We start from the raw sequence: 24,076 nt of genomic DNA on the forward strand, positions 1-24,076 counted from the left end.
AATGAAATGTCACTATTTCCTGATAATTAGTGTCTGATTTGGGCATTGGGCGTCACGTACATATCTGACTTTGCTGTATTAATCTCCACAGGTTTTCAATGATCTTGGTGAAGATGTTCTCAAGTCGGCCTTTGAGGGTTACAATGCTTGTATCTTTGCCTACGGCCAGACAGGATCAGGAAAGTCCTACACAATGATGGGGGCACAGGTAAAGCAAACTGTCTGAAGTGACTCCATCGATGATTGGTCAAAGTCAGATGCTTTTTAGCCGCACAGCCTCTTTAGCTAATAGTTCGACCTTAAATTATTTAAAATTTACCCAGTCAATTTACCTTGTGGTTTCATATTGGATGTTAACACTTATTCACACAAATTAACAGATGAAGACGATTTCTCACACTGTTGATAATAAATATTGACCGGCCAAACATATGAAAATGCGTACAAACTGAAATGCTATGTAGCCACTCTATGTACCCCCCCCCCCCACCACACAATTTTAGAATGTAAACAGGTCTATTTTCTCGATAAAAGAACCGCCACTCCAGCTGGAAAAAAAAAGTAAATCATAAAGCATGTGACTTTTCTTAGGGGAGGGTATTATTTAATACATGGTTCCATGAACTAGCCTGATGTGATTGAATTTCACCTCCCCCCCCCCACCTGACTTGGTTGATATAGAGTATATTACCAGCTGGGCTAAATTGACATAGATGTTTGTGGGTTTGAATCTTCTAGGTCTACTGAAAAAAAACACCACTTTTTGATGGGTAAAACAAAATATACAACCATTGGAAAAACTGCTCACATGATGTATGCAAAGTTGTGTTTCTTGACATTTAAAAACAATCGTAACAAACAAAAACAAATACTATTGGTATAAGCAATGTTTTAAACAAGTTCTTTATTTATTTATTTGGTTATTCTATATGCACAGATTTCCTAATCCTACACAAAGAAACCCCTGTTATTAGTCTGAAAAAAATGTGACTGTTGGAAAATCACTTGGTTTCTCATAATCGCTTACACAGATCGCTTACCCCAGACAGCAGTTGTGTTTTTTTTTCCCGATAATGGTTTTCTAATGTTAAACAGATCAAAGAAACCTTGAAATATCCAATTGGACTGTGGTCATTGATTTACCATATTTATTTTTAGACTAATAACGAGGCTTCTTTGTGTAGGATTAGGAAATCTGTGCATATAGAATAACCCAATAAATGAACTTATAAACAACTTCAAGTCTAAAACAGTGCTAACACCATTAGTATACAAATAATGAATGTTTATGAGTGCAATGGTGCGAATATGTTCATGAGTTGAAAGATGGAATGTTCTATTCAACGAGGCGGAGCCGAGTTGAATGGAACATTCCAGCTTTCAACGAATGAACATATTCGCACCATTGCACTCATAAACATTCATTATTTGTTTTATATAACATCCAAGTAGATCTTTGTCATTTTGATTGAAAGATACAACTTTCAAAACAAACAATTTCAACTGTAGAAGCCGAATGCTAGTAATTTTACTATGCCTTCTTGCAGTAACACCTGCTGCGTTACCAAAGACACGCGCACGCAGTGATGTTTTTACTCAGCTTTTTCGTTCCATCCGAAAAGTACCATTGCACGCTGCCAGCGTGCAATGGTACTTTTCGGATGGAACGAAAAAGCACGGTGAGTGACTCAGCGTGCAATGGTACTTTTATTTGCTATCACGTGACGGACAATCCTCCAATCAAATGGCAAGGATCTGCTTGGGTGTTATATAATAGTATTTAATATTTTAATTACACACAAATTTCAATGAATGACAAATTTAGGTAATTTTCTTCTCCATTATTGAAGTGCTACCCTTTTTGTGTTTCTTACTTCTGTTACATTTTTTTCTCCTTTTTTTCTTTTTAAAGGATTCCCCAGGGCTAATACCAAGGATTTGTGAGGTAAGTAAATATAACAAGAACAGGTAATATCTCCACAGAAAAATCAATGATTAAATAAATGTTTAACTGCATAACTAGAATTTTTGTTTGTAATAGTGCAAAAAGACACATTCTCAGACTGTTATGGGTTGAACAAAATAAAACGTTTTTTTATTTGTTTTTTTTTCTCTTTTCTTCAGGGACTCTTCAGTAGGATCAAGAAAGATGATGATTACGGTGCTTCCTTCCGAACTGAAGTCAGGTAAATGTACAGGAACAGAAACGATACTAATTTAACATTCTAAAAATTAGGAAAACTTAGGAGAAATTGCAGAGTTTTAGAGTTTCAGAATCCCTTCTAAGACCATTCAATAAAAACCAAACTTTGCTTTGTCCTTCAGCCTCTTTGGATATGGGACGCAAAAGCGCTATATTTTACCATATTCCACTCGCGCTTGTATGATAACTTATAATGTACTTTATCCTTGATGCAAAACTAACATCTATAAAATTATAATCTGCCCAAGCGCAGTATTGTGATACATTTCTTCAGCTTGTTTCATAACATGTTAAAAAGAGTAATGCCAATGTTTTACTTTGTTTTTTGTTTCCCTTCCAGCTATCTTGAGATTTATTGTGAAAGAGTACGAGACCTATTGCGACCGAGTACACAGCATACACTAAGAGTAAGGGAACATCCGAGGGATGGACCTTATGTAGAAGGTCAGTGGTGCATTCAGTAATGTTTCAATTAAGAACTCACTCCAGTGACGTGTAGTTAATACTGATTCGCTATGAGCTTAAATATTAGTCCCAGCCAATTTTCTACCTTCCGCCCAGGTAGTAGCTTAAAAGCAGGACAATTCTTTTCAGCACTGAAAAGAATCCCAAAATCCAAAAATATACTCTGCGAAAGTAGAATATATTGGTTGACAGTCCTCTTAAAAACAAAATCTACCTAGCAAGTAGACACACATCGTGTTACCGCAAGTGTTTTTGTTAAAAGTTTGCCAAAGCATTTGTCCTGAACAAAACATGCTAAGGGAGCAGAGGTCAGGCAATTCGGGGTTTGCCCCCTTTTTTTTTAGTGACTGGTCAGCAGGACCAGTTAGCTTATGGTTTCACTAGTACGTCAGCTTTTTCACTATAGGGCTAGATAGCTCAGTTGGTAGCGCCGCCATATTTAACCAGAGTTTGTTGGTTGAAATCCCGCTCTACTAGATTGTTCTTTGTTTACTCTAAATCCTTAAAAATTTACCCTGGCAGTTTCCCTTGTGGTGTATAACAAATGAAACCGGACTGCTTTTCAGCACTCACACATAATGCACGGCTGATTGGATCTTTTCTTTGCAGATTTATCCAAACATCTTGTAACTGACTACCAGGATGTCAAAACACTCATGGACAGGGGAAACATTCAAAGGTACTACATTATACTTTCTGAGAGATGTCTCTCAATTGAGTTCATTGTTAGTCGTGGGTATTGTCCGTATTGATTAATCACTTTTTACTTAGAAAAGTCGACATCTTGTAGGGCAAACCGTATGCGCGTCCAAACGCGTACATCATCGAAGCTCGCAGCACGCAACATTCCCGGTTTGATTTCTCTGGCACATGCATGCGCGCACAGACACCATCTTGTAGGTCAGATATTTGAACGGTGACGTCATATTCTGCATGAAGTAAACTTTGCTGGGAATTTGGTGCAATATCTGCAGGCAACTTGGATATGATCAAAGTTCAGTAATGTGCATAATGAAGCTATGCGAAACAAGTAAAACGAGCTGGAACTTCCATTGTTGTCCAATGAGAAAACCAGATTATATCCAAGCAGCCAAAATAAGACATAATGTGTTGTGATGGAAGAAAGTTTGAAGTGCCTTAATCCGTTTAAAAATATGGTCAATCCCGAGTGTGCCATGTCCTTATATATAAAAAATTATATTAGTGTGTTGATATAAAAATTGATTATTATTTATTTTTGTCTTGGAACTAACTTTGTTACCTGCCTAATGTGACTCATCCCTTAATGTTGAATGGTGTTTTACGTTACCATACTTTCTTTGATCTATTTCCCCTTACTAATACAGGACGACTGCATCCACCATGATGAATGACACTAGTAGCAGGTCACATGCAATCTTCACCATTACATTCACTCAGGTAAGCTAAAAGTATTAATGAGACAATGTACAGAATGGTTTACAATTTGGATAGCCGAACATCATGGAGCCAGGGCCCAATTTCATAGCGCTGCTAACCGTAAATCACACGAAAAGGCATGCTAACCTTCCGTTGCTTACCGCACAAAAAATGAGAGATGTCACAATGCAAATCCATGGTAAACGCCAATATAAGGCACCCTATTTTTCTGCTAACCTGTGAAATATGCTTGCACCTGAGCAAATTTGTCTGCTACATTCCGTTAAGCAGCTATATGAAATTGGGCCCTGGTAGTTGATGGCTTCCAAAGTTTACCAAACTGGGGCCCAATTTCATGGCTCTGCTTCCGTAAGCAAAGAATCAGCGCTTATGAAGCAGGGAATTCTGTGCTTACGCAAAGCTTATTTCACAGGTTAGCAGGAAATTTTCGTTGTGCGCCTCTGTACTTCACATTACTGGGCATTTGCCGCTTACTGGGCATTTGTTGCTTGCCCTGTAGGCAAAGAATAATGATCACAACCACAGAATTTGGCAGAAGGCAGAGCTAAGCAATACATGTATGCAACAGGCAATTACTCATATCTGTAAAGCACTTACAGTTATCATTAACTGCACGCTTATATGAAACCACATAAAAACATCTTCTCTCAAGGCCCGGTCCCATTGCAGCGATAACGATAACGGCGCAAAGAGAACGCATTCTATTGGTTGAATGAGCAGTGCGTATTCTGCATTGAGCAGTTCAACCAATACAATGCGTTCTCTGTGTGTCGTGATCGCTATCGTTGTCTTTATCGCTGCATTGTGACTCGGCCTTTAGACACAAAATTTTGTCCACAAATTATGAGCGATTTGAGAAGCCCTCATAAAAGCACTATAAAGGTGTATTATTATTATCAGTGGAAATATCTACAGTTGTGTGTGTAGAGTAGTCCTCAATGATGTTTTGCAGTACATTCATTCATGTTTATTTCTCTTTTATTAGGCTAAATTTAATGATGATATGCCGATTGAGACTGTGAGTAAAATCAACCTTGTGGATCTCGCTGGAAGGTACGTCAGATCTTCAATACATTTTGCCATTCAGCCTCTCCATAGATGACTTATCTTTGAAACAAACTGTCTAGCTCAGGCAACCGCTAAGCAACAGCTGAGAAAGGATAGGAAGCGAGAGAGACTTCTCCTTGGTCCAACCCTACCTTTAAAGGCACTGTACACGTTTGGTAATTGTCAAAGACCTGTGTTCTCACTTGGTGTATCCCATCATAAGCATAAAATAACATTTTTTGAGCTCAATCGGTCATCAAAGTTGCGAGGAAAGAAAAAATACCCTTGTTGCACGAATTTGTGTGCTTTCAGATAGGAATAAAAGACTTCCAGCTAGATCTCTTTGATATTTTTAGTGAAAAAACTACCTCTTTCTCAAAATCTGTGCTACTTCAGAATGAGCCGTTTCTCACAATGTTTTATACTATCAACAGCTCTCCAATGCTCATTACCAAGTCAGTTTTTAAGTTAATATTGGTTTTGAGTATTTACCAAACGTGTACCTTTCCTTTAAGCAAAGATATTCAACTAAAAACTTCCAGAACCAACAGACTTATATAATAATAATAATAATAATAATAATAATAATAATAATAATAATAATAATAATAAGACTTGAAATGCGCACGTATCCACCCTGCTGGGTGTTCAAGGCATCTGCTTGAGAGTATGTGGCCCCTGGATCAGACTTTTGAGTCATCGACAGAGTAACCTTAGGCACCAACTACCTCAACCCTAATAACTTTGTTAAACTGTGGAGAGCATCTTCCTCGACATCGTTTATATCATAAACTACATACTAGTTGACACATGTTTCAAGACCGGGACTCGAGCCAACACTCTGCCAATCATAAACACCAGAGCTTGAGTCCAGTGCTCGGCCACGACACACAACAAATATTCCTCTGTGGACATTTTGACTCCCTTAGTGGTGGTCAGGTCATGCATTGTGGGCTGCACATCGTGAAATGCCTCAATATGCATTATTGGATTTTACGTTCAATGATAAATCACTTTTGCAGAACTAACATCCAAAATTAGTTGAGTTGTACTCAACTGAAACAAAAAAAGTACTTGACCAATCATCAAAGCTGAATGAAAAATCTGTCCTCTTTTTTTTTTTTGACAGTGAGAGAGCAGATGCCACTGGGGCCACAGGGGACCGATTAAAAGAAGGAGCAAACATCAACAAATCACTGGTTACCCTTGGCAATGTCATCTCAGCATTAGGTAAGAATTCTCTAAATTGGGCCCATTTAATAGAGCTGCTTTACCAACTTTCGCTCAAACAATGGGGTAAAAAAAAAGGATTGGATTTGGACTAGAGTTTGACTGAATTGATATTTTCCATTGTTTTCCATGTAAACTTAGAATATATGTCTTGGCCATAGAGCTATATATATTGACTAGAGCGCTAACACCCCGCTATACACGCTATTGGATTTTGAAGCTGTGTGGGCGTATGTACAAACCAAGACAAAAGCTTGAAATTTTGTATGGCTATTTGCATGATAGAGTGTTTGTTCTTTTCTATGTGTCATTAAACCACAAAATGCAGCATATTTGAACACACAATCTGCTGATGAGCTTACAAACTGTGAGCGTATGTAAATGTGTGTTCTCTTAAAATTAAAATCGTTCCGTTGTCACGCAACACACCAAACATGTGTGCGCCCAGGGTGGCTTCAAAACACGGAGCAAGTTAGCACTCAAGTCAAGATGTAAAGCTCTATGGTATTGGCATATGGTGATGATTATACAGAAATAAATGGTCATTGAAGGGTCAAGCAGAAGGTAGTGCTGCACAGAAATGAGCAGGATACCCTAGGATGGCCTAGTATTATGACTGGTAATCGTATTCTGGTAAGCAGAATTTTGTTGTGCTTAGCATCTTTCTGTGCTTAAACAGCTCTTTAAAATTGATCCCAGTGCAGTGGTAGGTGAAGAAATCATTTGCAGTGGGTTTTGCACACGTGTAACGTTGGTAATTCTCAAAGACCAGTAACCACACTTGATGGTACCCAACTTAGGCCCTTTACAAAACCCGGCTTCGACTCCAGATTTGGCTCAGGCTAGCTTGGACCCGCGGTTGTTTTGACAATTGTGCGTGCTTTGCGAATGTGCTCAGGGCTTCAGACGAGAGAACGTAGCCTGAAGATGAATCCAAAGCCGAAGGTTCAGATTCAAAAAGGGCCAGTTACAAACCTGTTTAAGTTCAAGTTCAATCAGTCATTGGAGTCATGAAAAAAAAAGGTAGGAAAAACCCCAAATGTTTTCACTGTTTTCATACCTCAAAAACTATTGTATTTCAAGAAAAAATATATTTTTAAGGGGAGTTTCCCACAATGACCATTTTTATACCCTGTGCATTGTGTGCAAATCTGGGAACATTACTTTGTTACACTAACCTATAATATGCAAACCCTTTATTAAAGTACAGACTGTTTATAGCGCAGAATGAATTTTTGTTGTTGTTCCAGCTGATATGTCGTCCATGGTAGGGAGTCCTATGACTACAGCCAACAAGCGCAAATCAATTGTCTTCATACCATACAGAGACTCCGTGTTAACATGGCTCCTTAAAGACAGTCTTGGTGGAAACTCCAAGACCATCATGGTTGCTAGTAAGTATTGGGACATGAGGTCCTTAAACTAAGAATAAACTATTGATAATGGTAAACTTGCGCGTACAACCATTTAATAATTCTCTTTTGAGAGTTTGGTCTCGACAGTTGGAACAGTATACTCTGCTCGTCTTCTCCTGAAGATGAGCAGAGTACACCGTTCCAAACCATTCAAGCTTCAAACATCACAGAAAATCCTTAACTCTTTACTCTTCGGTTAAGTATCACGTCAGCTTTATAGTGTGCCTTGTTTGTGTTACAAGCCGTGGTTGCAAAAAGCATTGGGCCGTATTCATAAAACATAGCAATTGCTTTTTCTAGGCTTTTGCTGACATCTTTATACATACATCTGTATAAAGATGTCAGCAAAAGCCTAGAAAAAGCAATTGCTATTTTTTATGAATACGACCCATTATCCTTACCACTTTCTGTGCAGTTATCATCTTTGAAAATGAAAAAAAAAAAAAAATCAGAAGTAAATATGTCGTGCCATCCATCATACTTTTGCTGAAAAACTTGAAACAAAAAGTACACATGATATTTTCCAAAAAACTGTGATGGTTTTAGGCCATGTCAAAAATTGATGGCTTTGTTGTGGCTACGGCCAGATCAATGAACAGAGACCTAGTCCGTGTCCGTGGCAGACACGATGATCTAGCTGTAACTGTAGCCGCAGTTTCCGTTTCAGAAACGACCCTATTCTGCAGCACTGCTGCAGCAGCTATCGGCCATAGTCAGAGCTGAAGTGACCCTATTCTGCAGCACTGCTGCAGCAGCTATCGGCCATAGTCAGAGCTGAAGTGACCCTATTCTGCAGCACTGCTGCAGCAGCTATCGGCCATAGTCAGAGCTGAAGTGACCCTATTCTGCAGCACTGCTGCAGCAGCTATCGGCCATAGTCAGAGCTGAAGTGACCCTATTCTGCAGCACTGCTGCAGCAGCTATCGGCCATAGTCAGAGCTGAAGTGACCCTATTCTGCAGCACTGCTGCAGCAGCTATCGGCCATAGTCAGAGCTGAAGTGACCCTATTCTGCAGCACTGCTGCAGCAGCTATCGGCCATAGTCAGAGCTGAAGGTGCTTGTTTTGCAGGCAGCCTTACTGTCTTGGTTTTTTTTTTGCCGAGCATGGATTGAAAACTGGGCCCAATTTCATAAAGTTGTTCCAAGCCGAAAAACTCTGCTTTACAAATTTCTTTTCTAAGCAAGAATTGTGTAGGGTACCAGTCACAACAATGTACACCGTATTGAATTTTGGCTGGTAACCTACTTAGCAAGATTTGTCTGTGCATAGCAAGTGTCTGTGCTCACATTGGGCCCTGCTACTTTATTTAATAATCAGTACTTTTCCCCCTTCCTTCCCCTCAGCCATTTCTCCTGCTGATGTGAATTACGGGGAGACTCTAAGCACCTTGAGATACGCAAACAGAGCCAAGAACATCATCAACAAGCCAACTATTAATGAGGTAACTCTGTCGTTTTCCTTTGAAGGACTAATAACTTCTTTTCGAAGTAATGGGGGAGGGGTATATAATAATTTGGGGGGCTAATCGTCCTTACTCACAGCTAGAGCTGAATTGTTAAGGACACGGCCACAACGTGTTCGAGAAGCAGGCATGCAAGGGCGCCTTTGGCTGCCAGCCACATCAACCCATTATGACCATGGAGCACAGCCAAGATCGAAAGTGTTTGATATTTTCCTGAGGGAGGAAAACCGGATAGTCTGGAAAACCCTCGTGGCACAGCAGAGAACCAACGCACAACTCAACTCACATATGGCCCCGACCGGGAATCGAACCGGGGTCACCTTGGTGAGAGGCGAGCACTTTAAGCACAAGCCAACCGTGCCACCCAAATATATAGGTTAAGTACATCATCATCATCGTCATTTACCGAGATTCCATGCACAACGTCACACCAGAGGTGTTTATCCCTCGTCATTTTTGGAAGGTCAGACAACAACCAGCCACTTTTCCTTACAGCTTGGTGAACTATGAGGTTATTTTTTAGTATGTATTGGTAAACACTTTGTCTGTGGCTCTTCCTCGACGGAAGTTTAAGTAACAGAGAGTGGGTTAGATTCCTGGTTGTAGCAATTGTGTCCTTGACCAAGATAATTTTCCATAATTGTTTTGTCCTTTAAGCCGTAGACTGGTGCACTAGGACTGTTGGTGCACGTAAAAGAACCCAGAACACTTGTCATGGAAAAGTATGGGTTAACCCCTGTGATTCTGGTTCACATAGCCAGCACCATTGTTTACAGGTTTCCTCAGGCTTTCGAGCTGCAGTGATTAAAGGAATACGTTGCCTTGGATCGGTCGAGTTGGTCTATGAAAAGCGTTTATAACCGTTTGTTATAAAATGCATATGATTAGAAAGATATTTTAAAAGTAGAATATAATGATCCACACATGTATCACTCGAAATTGCGTAGTTTTCCTTTTACCTCGTCGACTAACATGGTCGCCCATTTATGAGAGTCAAATTTTTTACTCCCATAAATGGCCGACCATGTTAGTTAGCAAAGTAAAAGGAAACCACGCAATTTCAAGGCAAATTTGTGTGGATCATTGTATTCTTCTTTTAAATCATCTTTCTAACCATGCATTTTATAACAAACGGTTACAAACGCTTTTCAAAGACCAACTCGGCCGATCCAAGGCAATTGTTCCTCTAAGTTCACTTATGAGGCATCCTAGAAATATATGTTAAATGATAAGAGCAATAAGACACTTTTGAAAATGTAGTTAGTGTTGTAATTTAGGCGCTTACCCAAATTACTGGTGAGTCCCATTGGACTGGTCGCCCGGAGAGCTAATCAATAGACATCAATGCAGAGGACTGGGCCCAATTTCATAGAGCTGCTAAGCACACAAATTTTGCTTAGCATGAAATTTTTTCCTTGATAACAACAGGTTTACCAACCAAATTTCAATTTGTTGCATATTGCTTGTTACTAGTATTCTGCTGTTGTTTGCTTATCCAGAAAATCATGTGCAAATATGGTTGGTAGTTCTGTTTTTATCGAGACAGAAACTTCATGCTAAGCAAATTTTTGTGCTTAGCAGCTCTATGAAATTTGGCCCAGGTGGGCAACGGACTGCCGCATGGCCAGGCCAAGGGTGCTGCCCAGCCACCGGTCACGCTCGACTGGTTTATTGAGTAACAATAACAGACAAATAACAACAATCACAACATTAGGATGCTCACCCAGGATTCTTTTATGAATATTTTGTTTCAGGATCCAAACGTCAGGCTGATAAGACAGCTGAGGGCTGAGATTGCGAGGTTAAAGGCTTGCTTGACTGGAATGGTAAGAATCAGGGACTAATGAAGGACACAAAACAATTTACATAGCTTACCAAAATCTTGCTCAAGCAGGCCATCAGCCAAAAAAGCCATATCATTCTGATTTACTGATTTATTGGTTATTTGAAGGCTATTGATCTCATCTGTTTGATGACCGAATAAACTCAGTTTTGAGTTCTGGCAGGAAGTGCCTGGTTTAAGCATAGAGTGTAACTTGATGGCCATAGCAAGGACACTTGTACATATGGAGTGCGTTTTGGCGACCCCAACCAAAGCCCAACCAACTCAACAAGTCGGTTACCTGTTCTCTAAACAGCATCGTCACCGCGTTCAACCGAACACGCGAAAACGCTCAACCGATAACCAATGTTTCTGGTTGGGGTCGCCAAAACGCACTCATGATATCTTGCAATCATCATTTGCTTGAATGAGATCCAGCCTTTAACAACCATTCAACTTGAGTGTCTTCTTACTACAGCAAACAAACAAACAAACAAACAATCCTATACATATATTTCAGTTGCTTCTTTTGTAATTTCCCTTTGTAGGATGTCACTGATCTCCCAACGGTGGACAAACTGCATGAAAGTGAAGCTATGGTAAGTATACGATTTAATAGCAACTCACACTAATGACGGCACTGCTGTTGAAATAGCCAGCTGCCAGACAAACATGCCACACCATTTACGCGGTCACTGTGTCATCGGCGTGCCAAGCTGCACTAGTAGTGTAGTTAGTTGCGATTAAACATACAATTTGGACGTATATGCGCGCGATAGTGAAATTTTTGTCCGAGATCTTGGTACTGAGCCTCTATTTTTTGCATTAGTGCGGAATGCTATTAGGACTATGTTATCGTTTTTTATGTAAATAATAATAATAATAATAATCATAACCCGTTTTTATATAGCGCTTTTCACACCCGGAGGGCGTCCCAAAGCGCTTCACATTATTACCCCTGGTCACTGGGACTCAATTCACTCCTTAAACCATCTCAGCTCCCTGGTGGGGAGTATGCAGCCTGTGCAACATTAATAGGCGCTACTCGGCTAAATCAATCACAAGAACCATCTCTGCCCTCACAGGTACCCATTTACCCCTGGGTAAACTGAGGAAGTGTCTTTTATGGGCGATATTTAGAGACACAACATGGGAGTAGACTTATCAGGATAATCAACTGTGCCCAGCAATGTGCTCATGTGCTACATTACTGTGGAAAACTGCCTGGCGTGTCATGGCGGAGAAGTTCTGGTTGCTGAGTCATTGGGGTGTGGGTTTGACACTTGTGTCCTTGAGCGAGAAACTTATAATGCTTCTCTTTACCTGGGGTAAATAAGTTCCTGTGAGGGCAAAGATGGTTCTTGTGACTGATTTAGCTGAACAGTGTGTTACATACTTGGCAACAGAGGGCTTTATACTCCCAAGGGAGCTTAGATAGTTCAAGGAATTAAATAAATGTCCTAGTGATTAGATGTAATAATGTTTGAAGCGCAACGATCATTCTTTGGAAGTGCGCTAACAGGGAACAATTTCGTTTACCAAATTTGCATAGCAAGAAATTTAGGCTGAACTTATTTTGTGCTGATTTTTGAGTAGCAATTGAAACATTTTGTGTGGCATTTTGCTCTGCTTTGCAAGGGAAATCATTCACTGGCTTAATAAGACTCGATGTTATCATTATAGGAAGTATCGTGGCCGAGCGGCTAAGAGCACCAAATTCAAACTCTGGTGTTTCTGATCAGCAGAGTGTGGGTTCGAATCCCCAGCCGTGACACTTGTGTCCTTAAGCAAGACACTAAAACTATTGCTTCGTCCTTCGGATGGGACGTAAAGCCATTGGTCCCATGTGTTGTTTAACGCATGTATTTATTATCATGGGATGTCTGCTGCCACCGTACATACAAGAGTCTAAATTTTTTAATCTTTTACAAAGGCTTTATTTATTTTATGATTTAATTCAGGTACAAAAACTGACTGAGGAATGGGCCACCAAGTGGAAGGAAACTCAGAAAATAATGAAGGTAGGTGAAGAGTTGATTTTATTTTTAAGTCTCTACTAACTGATCATTCAATACCATCGACTATGGTTTTGAAAGATAGTTATATAATATCATCCTGCAACAGTATACAGTCAAAGTGAAGGATTGAGAGTTTGCTTTGACTTGTTTTTTTAACGCTAATCTGTGACAGGTTGGTATTATGCGGAGAATAAAGCCTTTTATCCCTGCATGGACATGAGAATAAGATATCCACTCACACTGTTGGGGCTTGAAACACTATGTGGACTAAAGCATGTCCACACTGGGGCTTGAAACACTATGTGGACTAAAGCATGTCCACACTGGGGCTTGAAACACTATGTGGACTAAAGCATGTCCACACTGGGGCTTGAAGCACTATGTGGACTAAAGCATGTCCACACTGGGGCTTGAAGCACTATGTGGACTAAAGCATGTCCGCACTGGGGCTTGAAACACTATGTGGACTAAAGCATGTCCACACTGGGGCTTGAAACACTATGTGGACTAAAGCATGTCCACACTGGGGCTTGAAACACTATGTGGACTAAAGCATGTCCACACTGGGGCTTGAAACACTGTGGACTAAAGCATGTGCACACTGGGGCTTGAAACACTATGTGGACTAAAGCATGTCCACACAGTGTTTTCACCTATGGTGGAGAACACATTTTAGTTTTTTAAGTGCACAGAACGAAGGAGAACATCCGCATGGTAATCACAGAGCTATGTGTCTGATCCTGTGTTTTTAGTTTAAATTGCAATCTACCCGATCTACACATCTAGATATTGAAATCTTTTAAAGCTGTTCGTTAATGTGGAAAATTGTTTTCAATTAATAAGTAAGTCCAACTCTGGTTGTTTACAGGATCGTACGCTAGCCCTAAGGTCAGATGGGATGGGTGTGGTCCTGGACTCCGCCCTGCCTCATTTGATAGGCGTGGATGACGATCTGCTTAGCACAGGACTGAAACTCTATCATATTGTGGTAAGATATTCGCCCTTTGTCACTAGTTGAGCCTCTGCAGCATGCTGCAGCCTTTTATATCATTGTGTCTGTTTGAAATTGTCAAAATGTTGTATCTTCCTTAGGGGTCGTTTACAACACTCAACATTTTCACAAGCTTATCTGACTTTCAAAAGTTTTGTCTAACGGTGCAAAAATTGTTTTTATTGATCAACATTTTTTTCAGAAAATAAGCGTATAGCGGTCATTAACCCCCTCCCAGCATACGGTTTGTACGCTTGTTGAAATGTTGATAATTGTGATTGGCCCCTTAAAATAACCCGGATGTAGACACAAAACAAGTATGTGCTGAGATGCAATTTTGTGCTTTGAGTGATATGTACAAAAGTGAGATACAACATCTTTCCACTGATGCGACTGTATGAACCAGTTAAATTACTTTGAATGATGTTATTTCAGTGGTGTAAAGATAAAGATTTCCCCCCTTAGATTCAGAAATAAAAATAATAAAAGAAATATTCTGAGCACTTCCTGTTTGCGCCCCAGTATCTGCCAAGCCATGACAAGTATGGCCAGGTCTATGTTAAGTTATCACACAAGTGCGACTTTTGGACATGTTTGTGTTTTGTAGGAAGGAGACACTTTTATTGGAAATCAGGATGCTGAGGAGCCGTGTGATCTAGGTGAGTACGTATTCAATTTCAATACAATCCAATTCAACTCCACATTTATTTCAATGATGCAAAATGTTCTTACAAGTGTATCGCAGAACAACGTCAAGTTAACACTCCGTCAATGAATCGTTACCACTGAGATTGCCTACGAGCTGGATGCAGTTTGAATCCTGTGTTTTAGTAGCATGTACTGCAACGATTTACATCGGGGATATTAAAGAATATTAAGTTTGGTTTTACCCTGACACATCTGTGTATGGGTAAAACCAAAATTAATATCCTTTATTCCTGATGCAAATTTAACCTCTATTAGATATGGATGTTGTAAGCGCCTTGATCTAGCTACTAGGCCCTAGTTAAAAGGGCGTTCATTCGAACCACTAATAAACAAAATGAATGTAGATGCTGAAATTTTGAATCTTCTGTGATTTTTTTTCTCCTGAATTTTTGCATAGTTCTCCTTGGTGCAGATGTCCTTGATGAGCATTGTTGGCTGAGGAACAAAGGAGGCATTGTTATGCTTCATCCAATGAAAGATGCTGTATGCCTCGTCAACGGTAACCGAGTCAGTGAACCGGTGCAACTCACTCAAGGTAATTCATAAACAGGATTCACATCCTTGAGTTCTTTTTTTTTACAAACAAAGTGGCACTGGACTCTATTTGTAATTGCTCAAAATAATTGGTAACGTTGAGCACTGGAGAGCTGTTGATAGTATAAAACAGAGTGAGATACAGCTCCCTCTGAAGTAACGTAGTTTTTGGGAAAGAAGTAATTTCTCACTCAAATAAAGTATTTGAATCTGATGAAAAAGACCTCGGACCTAAAGCCGTTTTTGAGGGTGTTTTTTCTTCCATTAGTCATCGTCAGTGACTAGAGCAAGCTAGTCGAAACGTTGAGACCAATTTCAGAACTGACTCCGCGGCAGTACAGTTAATTACGATCCTATAAGCTAAAGTAGTAGTCCCGTCTTATTTCTATACCATCCGCCCTGGTAATAGTTAACAAGCAGGACAGTTTTTTTCAGAACTGAGAAGTCTCCCGAACCTCCGATTATCTACTCCACGGCAGTAGAATAAAGCAAGACAGTTCCCTAAGAACAACTCTACCTGGCAAGTAGATACACACATGGTGTTACCGCAAACCAAATATACATTGATACCTCACCATGCAATGCCTCAAATCCTATACTTGTTTTGTTTCTCGCAGGTTGTGTTGTTGGCATCGGAGAGACCAACCTCCTACGTTTCAACCATCCTGAGGAGGCAAAGCGGCTGCGCCATGAACTAAAATCAAAATCCTGCAATGATCTGAGTATGTATCGGTCGACAGAAAACCTACTAGCAGCCACACTACGTCATTCCAGTGGGTAAGATGCTGCACAGCCTCATGCAGGTTGTCACACATCTTTGCAAAATTGTCTTAGATCAACAGGGCCCCCAATTTCATAGCGCTGCTGTGTTGTGTTGACTGAATGATTTCCATTTCATAGCGCTGCTAATCGTAAGCACACAAAAAGGCATCCTAACATTCCATTGCTAACCTGAAATGAATAAATGACGCATGCACAAATCAACGCCCAATATGGCTGCCTAATTTTTTTGCTAAGCTGTGAATTACGCTTACACCGTAGCAAATTGTTCTGCTTCAGTAAACAGCGCTATGAAATTGGGACCAGATGTACAGTAGATGCAATTACACCTTGTAGATGATCTATATTTTCTCAGCGTACAGTATGTCATCAACTTGTAAAATTGAGAATGTTTTGTTCTTGTCATGTTTTTAAAGAGATTTTTTAAAAGTGAGTGCTATAACAATAATGATGGTTTTTTCTTTTGGCAAGACCACAATTTCAAGAGGGTGGGAAAACACTTAACTTTTACTGTGGACAGATTTACTGGTCGACTTCCAACTTTTTCAAAGTGACTGATGCTCAGCTCTAGAATGGCCAAAAAAGAAAATGTTTGCTTTCATTCTGTTGCCAAGCTGTTGTACACGATACAGTTCCTTAAAGCTGTCTTAATAATTTGCTGCCCCGTTAGATTTAAGCATTTCTAGGTTCCGAATCTTTGTATTGGGGGTTGGGGGGTTGGATTATCTTCAAGGAAGGCATACATCCAGGGCACATTTCCATAAAGCTGTTAAGTGCTAAAAGTTACTCAGAAAAGAAAAATCTTGCTCAGCAGGCACAGTAGCCAAAATACAATGTACTAAATACTGTTTGTGACTGGTTTTGTGCAAATTTCTGCTTAGCAGAAAACAAAACTGCTGAGTAGCTTTTGCCAGCTATATGAAATTGGTCTTGGGAGACACCCATTCAGCTGGATGAATGTGCTTTATATATGCTGCTTTGATCTGTTCTGTGTGTAGGATGGGAATAGAAAAGAAACACAGAGACGAATGGAAAGAGCTTGAAGAAAAAAGGTAGGCGTGGCTTTGGCTGCTTGGCTGCTCCTCTTGTCTTCAAATGAAAAATAATATGCAATTATAGTACGCAGTTTGTATGTATAGCACTTTTTCACACTTGTAGGCGTCTCAAAGCGCTCGTTATTTTTCATCAAAAGTATGTGGACTAAGTTGGAAAGATGAGACTAATTTATTACAAAGCACCATGTAGGTGCTGTGGAGTAATCTCTAACCAACCATAAAAAAAAAAACTGGGCGAACCCCTTTTCTGAATGATAAGTGTACTGGGTTCTTTAACATGCAATACACAACACACGGGACAATGTGATGACCAGGCAAACAACTTTTGCTAGTTTCAAATTTAGTTCCAGCATTATTAGCTAACAATTGTTTATGTTGGGCTTTGATGTTTGTATTGCCCCTTTTGTCCCCCTATTAGTTGTTTCCCCTTGCTTTTTTAGGCATGCTTTCTAACCCACTTCATGTATTTCCACTTCACTGCTTATGTTTGACTTAGTTACCTGTTCATGTTTGTTGTGTTTTCATTTAGCCTTCGAGAAAGACTCTGCTTGCGTCGATACGTCAGGCCATTAACTAGTTTTTGCGTTTTCTAAGAATAACCTTTTTCAGGAGAGAATAGTATAATGGACTGTTATTAAGTATTTTTATAGAAACAAAACAATTCAAACTCCGAGTATGAGACCCCTTGCATTTATCGCTCTAGCTGAAGCAGAACAATAGAAACGTGTACGCGCTGAGCACAACTCTCAACCAATGAAATGTCTACATTGACCTCACTGAGTGCACTGTTTGGGCATGTGACGTCATATGCAAGGGTCTATTGTAGGATTTCAGTCTGTTTCACTCTGCCAATTGTTTTGTTGTGTCTGTTTTTGGTTTTTGGTTTTTCGATATGAGTGCATACCAAGTGTTAATATTATTTGATGTTGTTCCTCCTTTTTTTCACCCAGAATCGAGGTTCATAATCTTGAAGAGAAGTTTAAGTTAGCTGAAATTCAGCGGCAGAAAAACCAAAGGAAGGGCGAATGTGATCTGGAATCCAAGCAGCAGCAGGTTGAGATGCTGAGACAGCAGCAGGAGCAAGCCCAGCATCTTACGACGGAGGCGCAGCACGCTGTGGAGGAAGAGAAGAAGAAGCGTCGCCGCAAGAGTCGAGAGGTCTTGAAGCAACTGGAGGACTACAACAGAGAGAAAGAGCACAAATGCAAGGAGCTTCAACAGAGATTGGAGCTTCTTGAAAGGCAACGGGAGGACAGCGAGGAGAAATGTCAACAGATGGCTGCCTCCTTGGAACTAGAGAGGAACCAGGTCGAGGAACGAGTCCAGAAGGAGAGGAAGCATCTCGAGGAGACGGAGATGAAACTAAAGAAACAGAGGTCGGAGAAAGAGGAAGAGATTGCCGAGGAGAGAGTCAGGCTTGAAGACCTACTTAGGGAGGAGAGAGAGAAGTTCCAGGTTGGATTGAGGGAACTCGCGGAGAAAGAAGGGAAGATGAATGAAGCCTTGAAGCAGGTACTCCAAACAGAAGAAAATAAGATATAGCTAGAGTAGAGCTTGAGTTGTTGTTCTTTCAGTATAAGTGATGAACCAATAACTAGAGAAGAGTTGGCTTTTCTTTGCTTTCACATAATACCACATTTTTTAACCCCCAAACATGAAAAACCCTCATTGTTATAATTTACTAAAATTAGTGATAGTTTTTGTAAATTGCATGAATTAAAATCTTTATATTCATTTTGTGCTTGAAAGGAACTTGGGAGACAAAAACAGGTAAACCAAAGTGCTTTCAACTGGATGTACTGAAGGGGATGTGGAAGTGACATCATGCATGGGAATGTTGAAGTATTTTCAGTATAATGTTTTGTTAAATGGAAGGTGTGTGGTTCATATCGCTTTTCTTTACCTTTTTTGAAAATAACTATTTACCATTTATCGCAGGCTAAACAGGATCTTCTGAAAAAGCAAGCGAAAGTTCAACATGAAAGGGATGAAGAGCATCACTTTTTGGAAATTGAGCGAGAAAAACTGGAAGCTCTTAAAGCCAAGCATGAAGTGGCCCGTAAACTTGCCAAAACAATGGACCCGTCGTTAAAAGAGCAACTGGCCATGGAGGACAAAGAAGTGGCCAAAGTGTGGGAGGACTTTGATAAGTTAAAACAGGGACAACTGGACAAGATTGAGGAAGCCGAAAAGAGCATTCAATCAAAAGCCGAGAATCTTGTGGCGGAGATGTGGCAGAGCAGGACAAGGCTAGACAGTGAGAAGGAGGAGCTCAAGATTAGGAAAAATGAGAATCAGAAGGCCATTGAGATTGCCAAGAGTGAGGAGGAGAGGATGGAGTTAAGTCAAAAGGCGATCAGGATAGAGGCAGATGAGACTAGGATATCTGAGGAAGAGGCTTCACTAGAAACTCGGGAGGCTGACGTTGAAAAGGACATTGAAGCTGAGTTTGTTGAACTGGAGAAACAGAAACGGCGAGATGAGGACAACTTGGAAGCGGAGTGGACAAAACTCTTACAGATCGAGGCCGCAAACTTACACTATGTGGAAGAGGAGCTCTCAAATCGGAAAACAGCTATCGATAACCAGAAGAAGAAGTTAGCCATCAATGATGAACATCTTAGTCTGTTTAACCTCAAACGAAGTAACACCCTGACGTCACTCAAAGAGAAGTGTGACAACATCCCAGATGAGAAGAAAGGGCTCCAAGAACGGCTCCAGATGAAGGAGTGCGGCATCCAGGAGAAGCTGTGTAAGCTGGAGGAGAGACGGGCAGAGTTGATGGATACAACTCAGAAGAGTGAAGAAGTGCAAAGACAGAGGAAGAAAGTGGAAGATGCTGAGGCATCAAAGATTAGTTTAGAACAGTCTGAGGAGGAGCTGAAGTCAGAGACGGAGAGACTAAGTAAACTTTTGGAGGAGATTCTCCAGGAGAACCGGCGAATGGAGGAACTCTTGCAGACAGAGAGCTTCAGCGAGTGTAGATTCAAAGACGAGCAAAGGAAACTGAATGAGAAGATGAAGGTATGTATCAAGTTAGTCTAATTGAAAAAAAAAGTTTGAAATACATCTTTGCATTGGTGTGATTGGTCTTGAATGGAACTTATGCATTGACGTCATCGGGCCCTGTCATCTTAGATGTTTGGGTGCACATCTTTGTCCGCACAGAGCACAGGATCAGCCAATGATCTACTGTTCCTTCTTTTGGCCTCTTGCTTAGGGCGTCATGAGCATAAGGTTTATAGACAAACAGAAGTTTTAGTGTGATATATTTAGGCTGTGCATTTATTTGGTAGAATGCATTGTAGTCTATATTTTAGTTTTTACATTATGGAAAAAGGGAATCTTAGATGTGTGTACTGACCAACTCGCCCTGTTTGCATGTAAATATAGCAAGACTTCAAAGTGCATTTTGCAGCTAGATTTTTGTACAGTAACTGCTCGTTGTATGATTTCGACGACTAAAAAGCATCCATTATTCATGTATCTCTGTGCATTGCTTGTTTATGATAGAAAGAAAAAAAGTGTTCATAAAGCTGTCAAACATTGTCATTCAAGCTTGTAGTGTGATCCAATTGACTTTTTGGCAGCAATGCGCACTTAAAGGGAGTCGTTGCCATTGATATGAAGGTTAGAAGAATGTTAGAAAAGTAGAATATAATGTTCCACACAAATATGCCCCACATTGCATGGTTTTCCTTATGCGTCGCATGAACTAACACAAGATGGCGCAATTTTGTGGAGGCAAGTTTTTGACTCCCTGAAATGGCTGACCGTGTTAGTTCGCAAAGTAAAAGGGAAACCATGCAAATTCGTGCAGATCATTATATTCTACTTTTCAAACATCTCTCTAACCATGTGCATTTTGTAACAATTGGTCACAAATGCTTTTTATAGACCAAATCAACCGATCCAAGGCAACGTGTCCCTTTAATGGGCATTAGAATCAAGCACTTTAGAGCGTGTTGTATAAAACAAATTTCTGTTGTACGCAGCATCATGAAGTTAGCCCCTCTGGTCATAAATGATGGCGCATGATTTTAGTTTTTGTTGATCCTAGCTCAAAGCAATCCTATAGACAAATCCAAGTGCTCAGCATCCATGCGCTGTCGTGACTTGGCAGGCTCTCTTACACACACTGCACCCTGCTTTCATTTTTAAAAATAAAAATAATACTCAGTTCTTATAGCACTTTATCACAATAAAGGGCATCTCAAAGTGCTCATTCTTTTTTCTGAAAGGTATGCAGAGCTATGTTCCAATTATTTACATAACACCATGTGTTGCAATCTGCAGCCGACCATACCAGTCAACACTGGGGGGAACCCCTTCTCTAAATGATAAGTTTTCTGGGTTATTTATATGATCATATTTTGTACAACACACGGGACCTACAGCTTGATGTCGCATCTGAGGTGTGAGGCAATAATGGTTAAGGAAACAAGTGTCAAGACCAGGGCCCAATTTCATAGAGCTGCTAAGCACACAAATTTGCTAAGCATAACATTTCTTCCTTGGTAAAAACAGGATTACCTACCAAATTTCAATTTGTTGCATATTCCTTGTTACTGGTATTCAGCTGTTGTTTGCTTATCCTGAAAATCACATTGAAATTTGGTTGGTAATCATGTTTTTATCACGGAAGAAATTTCATGCTAAGCAAATTGTTGTGCTTAGCAGGTCTATGAAATCATAGAGCTTTAGTCCAGTGCGCTTAACTGCTTTGCCCTGACAGTAACAGTACGACATGCCACTGAAAAGAGTTATCAAACAGTCACCATTTCATTTTCTGAAATTCATTTTCTGGATTACATCGGATCAATTTCATCACTTCTTTAAACATTTTATTCAGTTATTTTTTAATGAATATTATTGACTTACAAATACCTTTTAGCAGTGTTGGACTTGTATTTCGACCCTCGCTTATTTATCTAAAATGCTTAACAGAAAGACTCTTCTTTGGTTTTAAAGATTTAGCTGCCAGTTTTTGGTTATAACTTCCTCTTTTAATAACATGGATAGAAATGAAGTTCTGAGATCATTTTCATGCCAATGCCTTGGTGGACCTTGTAATGTTCCAATAGTAATGTTCAAATTTCCTGGCAGAGGTGACCTCTACTTAGGAACAATTACCTTTCCCCCAAGAACGAAGTATCAGCGCCCAATTTCATAGCGCTAACGGTAAGCACATTTTTGTGCTTGCTGTAGCAGAAAACTTTGTTATGGTGCAAGTGTATTTGACAGGTTAGCAGAAACATTAGGTGGCCATATTGCGCATGCACCATGGATTTGCATTGTGACGTCGTTTATTCTCGTGCAGTAAGCACAGGAAGGTTAGTTTCTTGTGCATGCAGTAGGCAGCGTTTAGTAAGTACAAAATCGGCCGCTATAAGTAGCTCTATGAAATTGGGCCCAGGTCTGGACATAACAACAAAAACAGCATTGGCAACTGGACATTCTGGTCACTCACATTTGAATCACCTAACATTTAAATCCAAGCCCTAATAAGAAATAACACCAACAAACCAAACTTCCCCATAACTCATCAAATCGATCTTCATTTGATAACATTTGGTTTTATCATTCATAAAAATGCTACATGATACACTTGAATTCATTTGAGTTTTGTTGTGAGGCAATTTCCACAGGCAACTCTAGTAACTTACAACTTTCAGTTTCAGATACTTCTACTGAAAGAATTTGTAAGATAGTACTTTCAAAAAGAAAATCCTGTATTTGTCAGTAGACCTTTATCATACTGACAACATCATTGTCAAGTCACCAGAACACACTGTTAATGAAGTTTACTGATTCAAATCGACACCAGAAATGGCCCAGAATATTTAACCTGCCAACCTCGTTTTGGTTACACTGATACAAACGGGAGAAATTCAAGATGGATGCCCCCACCAGAAAGGTCTATTGTTCCCTTGCTAGAGTTTCCCCCAAGGTTCTGGATGTAATTTCTGAATCACACACTGCTTTGATTTGCACAATAAAACAAAACACGACTTTGAAGCAAATTTTTACTTTTTTTTCTACACGGCACAAAAAGACCAACCAAAATGTTGAGCTTGGACACATCCTTTCCTGCAAGCATCAAATATCATATTTGCTTTGCTTTTATTTTTCACATCATTGCGGATAAGGAGAGGGGACCAGGCTAATATGAACTGGGCTAAGTTTCAGAAAGCTGTTCAGCAGTAACTGGTGCTTAGCAGATTTTCCTGCTAAGCAAAAGTTGCAAGGAACCAGTAAAAAAAGATAAACATTTTATGTGGTTATTCTTATAAACTGTTTCTGCTAAGCAACATTTGCCTTTGCAAGCATCTTTTAAATTGGACCCGTCTGTGACAGTTACAGAGGCAGAATGAACATGTTTCAGCCACAGGAAGGCGTTAGCATTACACTGGAACTCTTTAAAATGACCAGTCAAGCTTCATTTCCAAACCATTTTATCTTTTCCCGCAATGAGATGTAAATTTTGTGAAGTTTTAGAATATTTGAGTTCTGAACGAAAAGTGCTCGACTTCTTGCAAGTATCACTGAGAAAAATACCAAGGCTTAAAGGTAGGGGCATAGACTTTTTTTTGTCAACGTAATGTTGATTTAAAGACAAAGTTCTAAAGAATCCCACTCGAGTTGTATATAGCTGTTTTACAGAATCCGAACTTGCCTCTCAAGTGGTCTAGTGGTTCAAATAACGCCTCTAGAATGCAGGGGGGTTCATATCCCATCTGAGTTATACCCGTGGTTTTTTCCCCGTAAGACTTTGGGGAAAGCACTGAATACACTAGGGTTATCCCAACGCTCAACTTAGCTAAACAGTCTGAACTGCGCGATTTCAGTGCCAATACGCGCCAACTATATTTATTTCAAAAAAGAAAAATATGATGAAAATTGAAAGCTCATGATTGCACAGTGG

The 24,076-nt window shown here is 39.9% G+C and overlaps 1 protein-coding gene across 3 annotated transcripts in view; it reads left to right on the top strand.

The window, feature by feature from the left end:
- The window catches only part of LOC117307238 (kinesin-like protein KIF16B), a 57,628-nt gene that overhangs the window by 16,922 nt on the left and 16,630 nt on the right, over positions 1 to 24,076 (top strand). For 2 of the 3 annotated variants that reach the window (XM_033791928.1, XM_033791943.1), the window contains exons 4-23: positions 92 to 208; positions 1,913 to 1,945; positions 2,125 to 2,186; positions 2,544 to 2,647; positions 3,278 to 3,347; positions 4,015 to 4,087; positions 5,073 to 5,140; positions 6,264 to 6,364; positions 7,615 to 7,758; positions 9,125 to 9,222; positions 10,998 to 11,069; positions 11,614 to 11,664; positions 13,027 to 13,086; positions 13,952 to 14,071; positions 14,682 to 14,733; positions 15,180 to 15,317; positions 15,934 to 16,093; positions 17,095 to 17,148; positions 18,102 to 18,663; positions 19,090 to 20,175. In XM_033791928.1, the coding sequence (XP_033647819.1) occupies positions 92 to 208; positions 1,913 to 1,945; positions 2,125 to 2,186; positions 2,544 to 2,647; positions 3,278 to 3,347; positions 4,015 to 4,087; positions 5,073 to 5,140; positions 6,264 to 6,364; positions 7,615 to 7,758; positions 9,125 to 9,222; positions 10,998 to 11,069; positions 11,614 to 11,664; positions 13,027 to 13,086; positions 13,952 to 14,071; positions 14,682 to 14,733; positions 15,180 to 15,317; positions 15,934 to 16,093; positions 17,095 to 17,148; positions 18,102 to 18,663; positions 19,090 to 20,175 (3,225 nt within the window). The remainder of the gene's footprint in view (positions 1 to 91; positions 209 to 1,912; positions 1,946 to 2,124; positions 2,187 to 2,543; positions 2,648 to 3,277; positions 3,348 to 4,014; positions 4,088 to 5,072; positions 5,141 to 6,263; positions 6,365 to 7,614; positions 7,759 to 9,124; positions 9,223 to 10,997; positions 11,070 to 11,613; positions 11,665 to 13,026; positions 13,087 to 13,951; positions 14,072 to 14,681; positions 14,734 to 15,179; positions 15,318 to 15,933; positions 16,094 to 17,094; positions 17,149 to 18,101; positions 18,664 to 19,089; positions 20,176 to 24,076) is intronic. The other variant, XM_033791934.1, reaches the window with a different exon arrangement.

Source organism: Asterias rubens, chromosome 1, assembly GCF_902459465.1.
Source record: "Asterias rubens chromosome 1, eAstRub1.3, whole genome shotgun sequence".
Lineage (NCBI taxonomy): Eukaryota > Metazoa > Echinodermata > Asteroidea > Forcipulatida > Asteriidae > Asterias > Asterias rubens.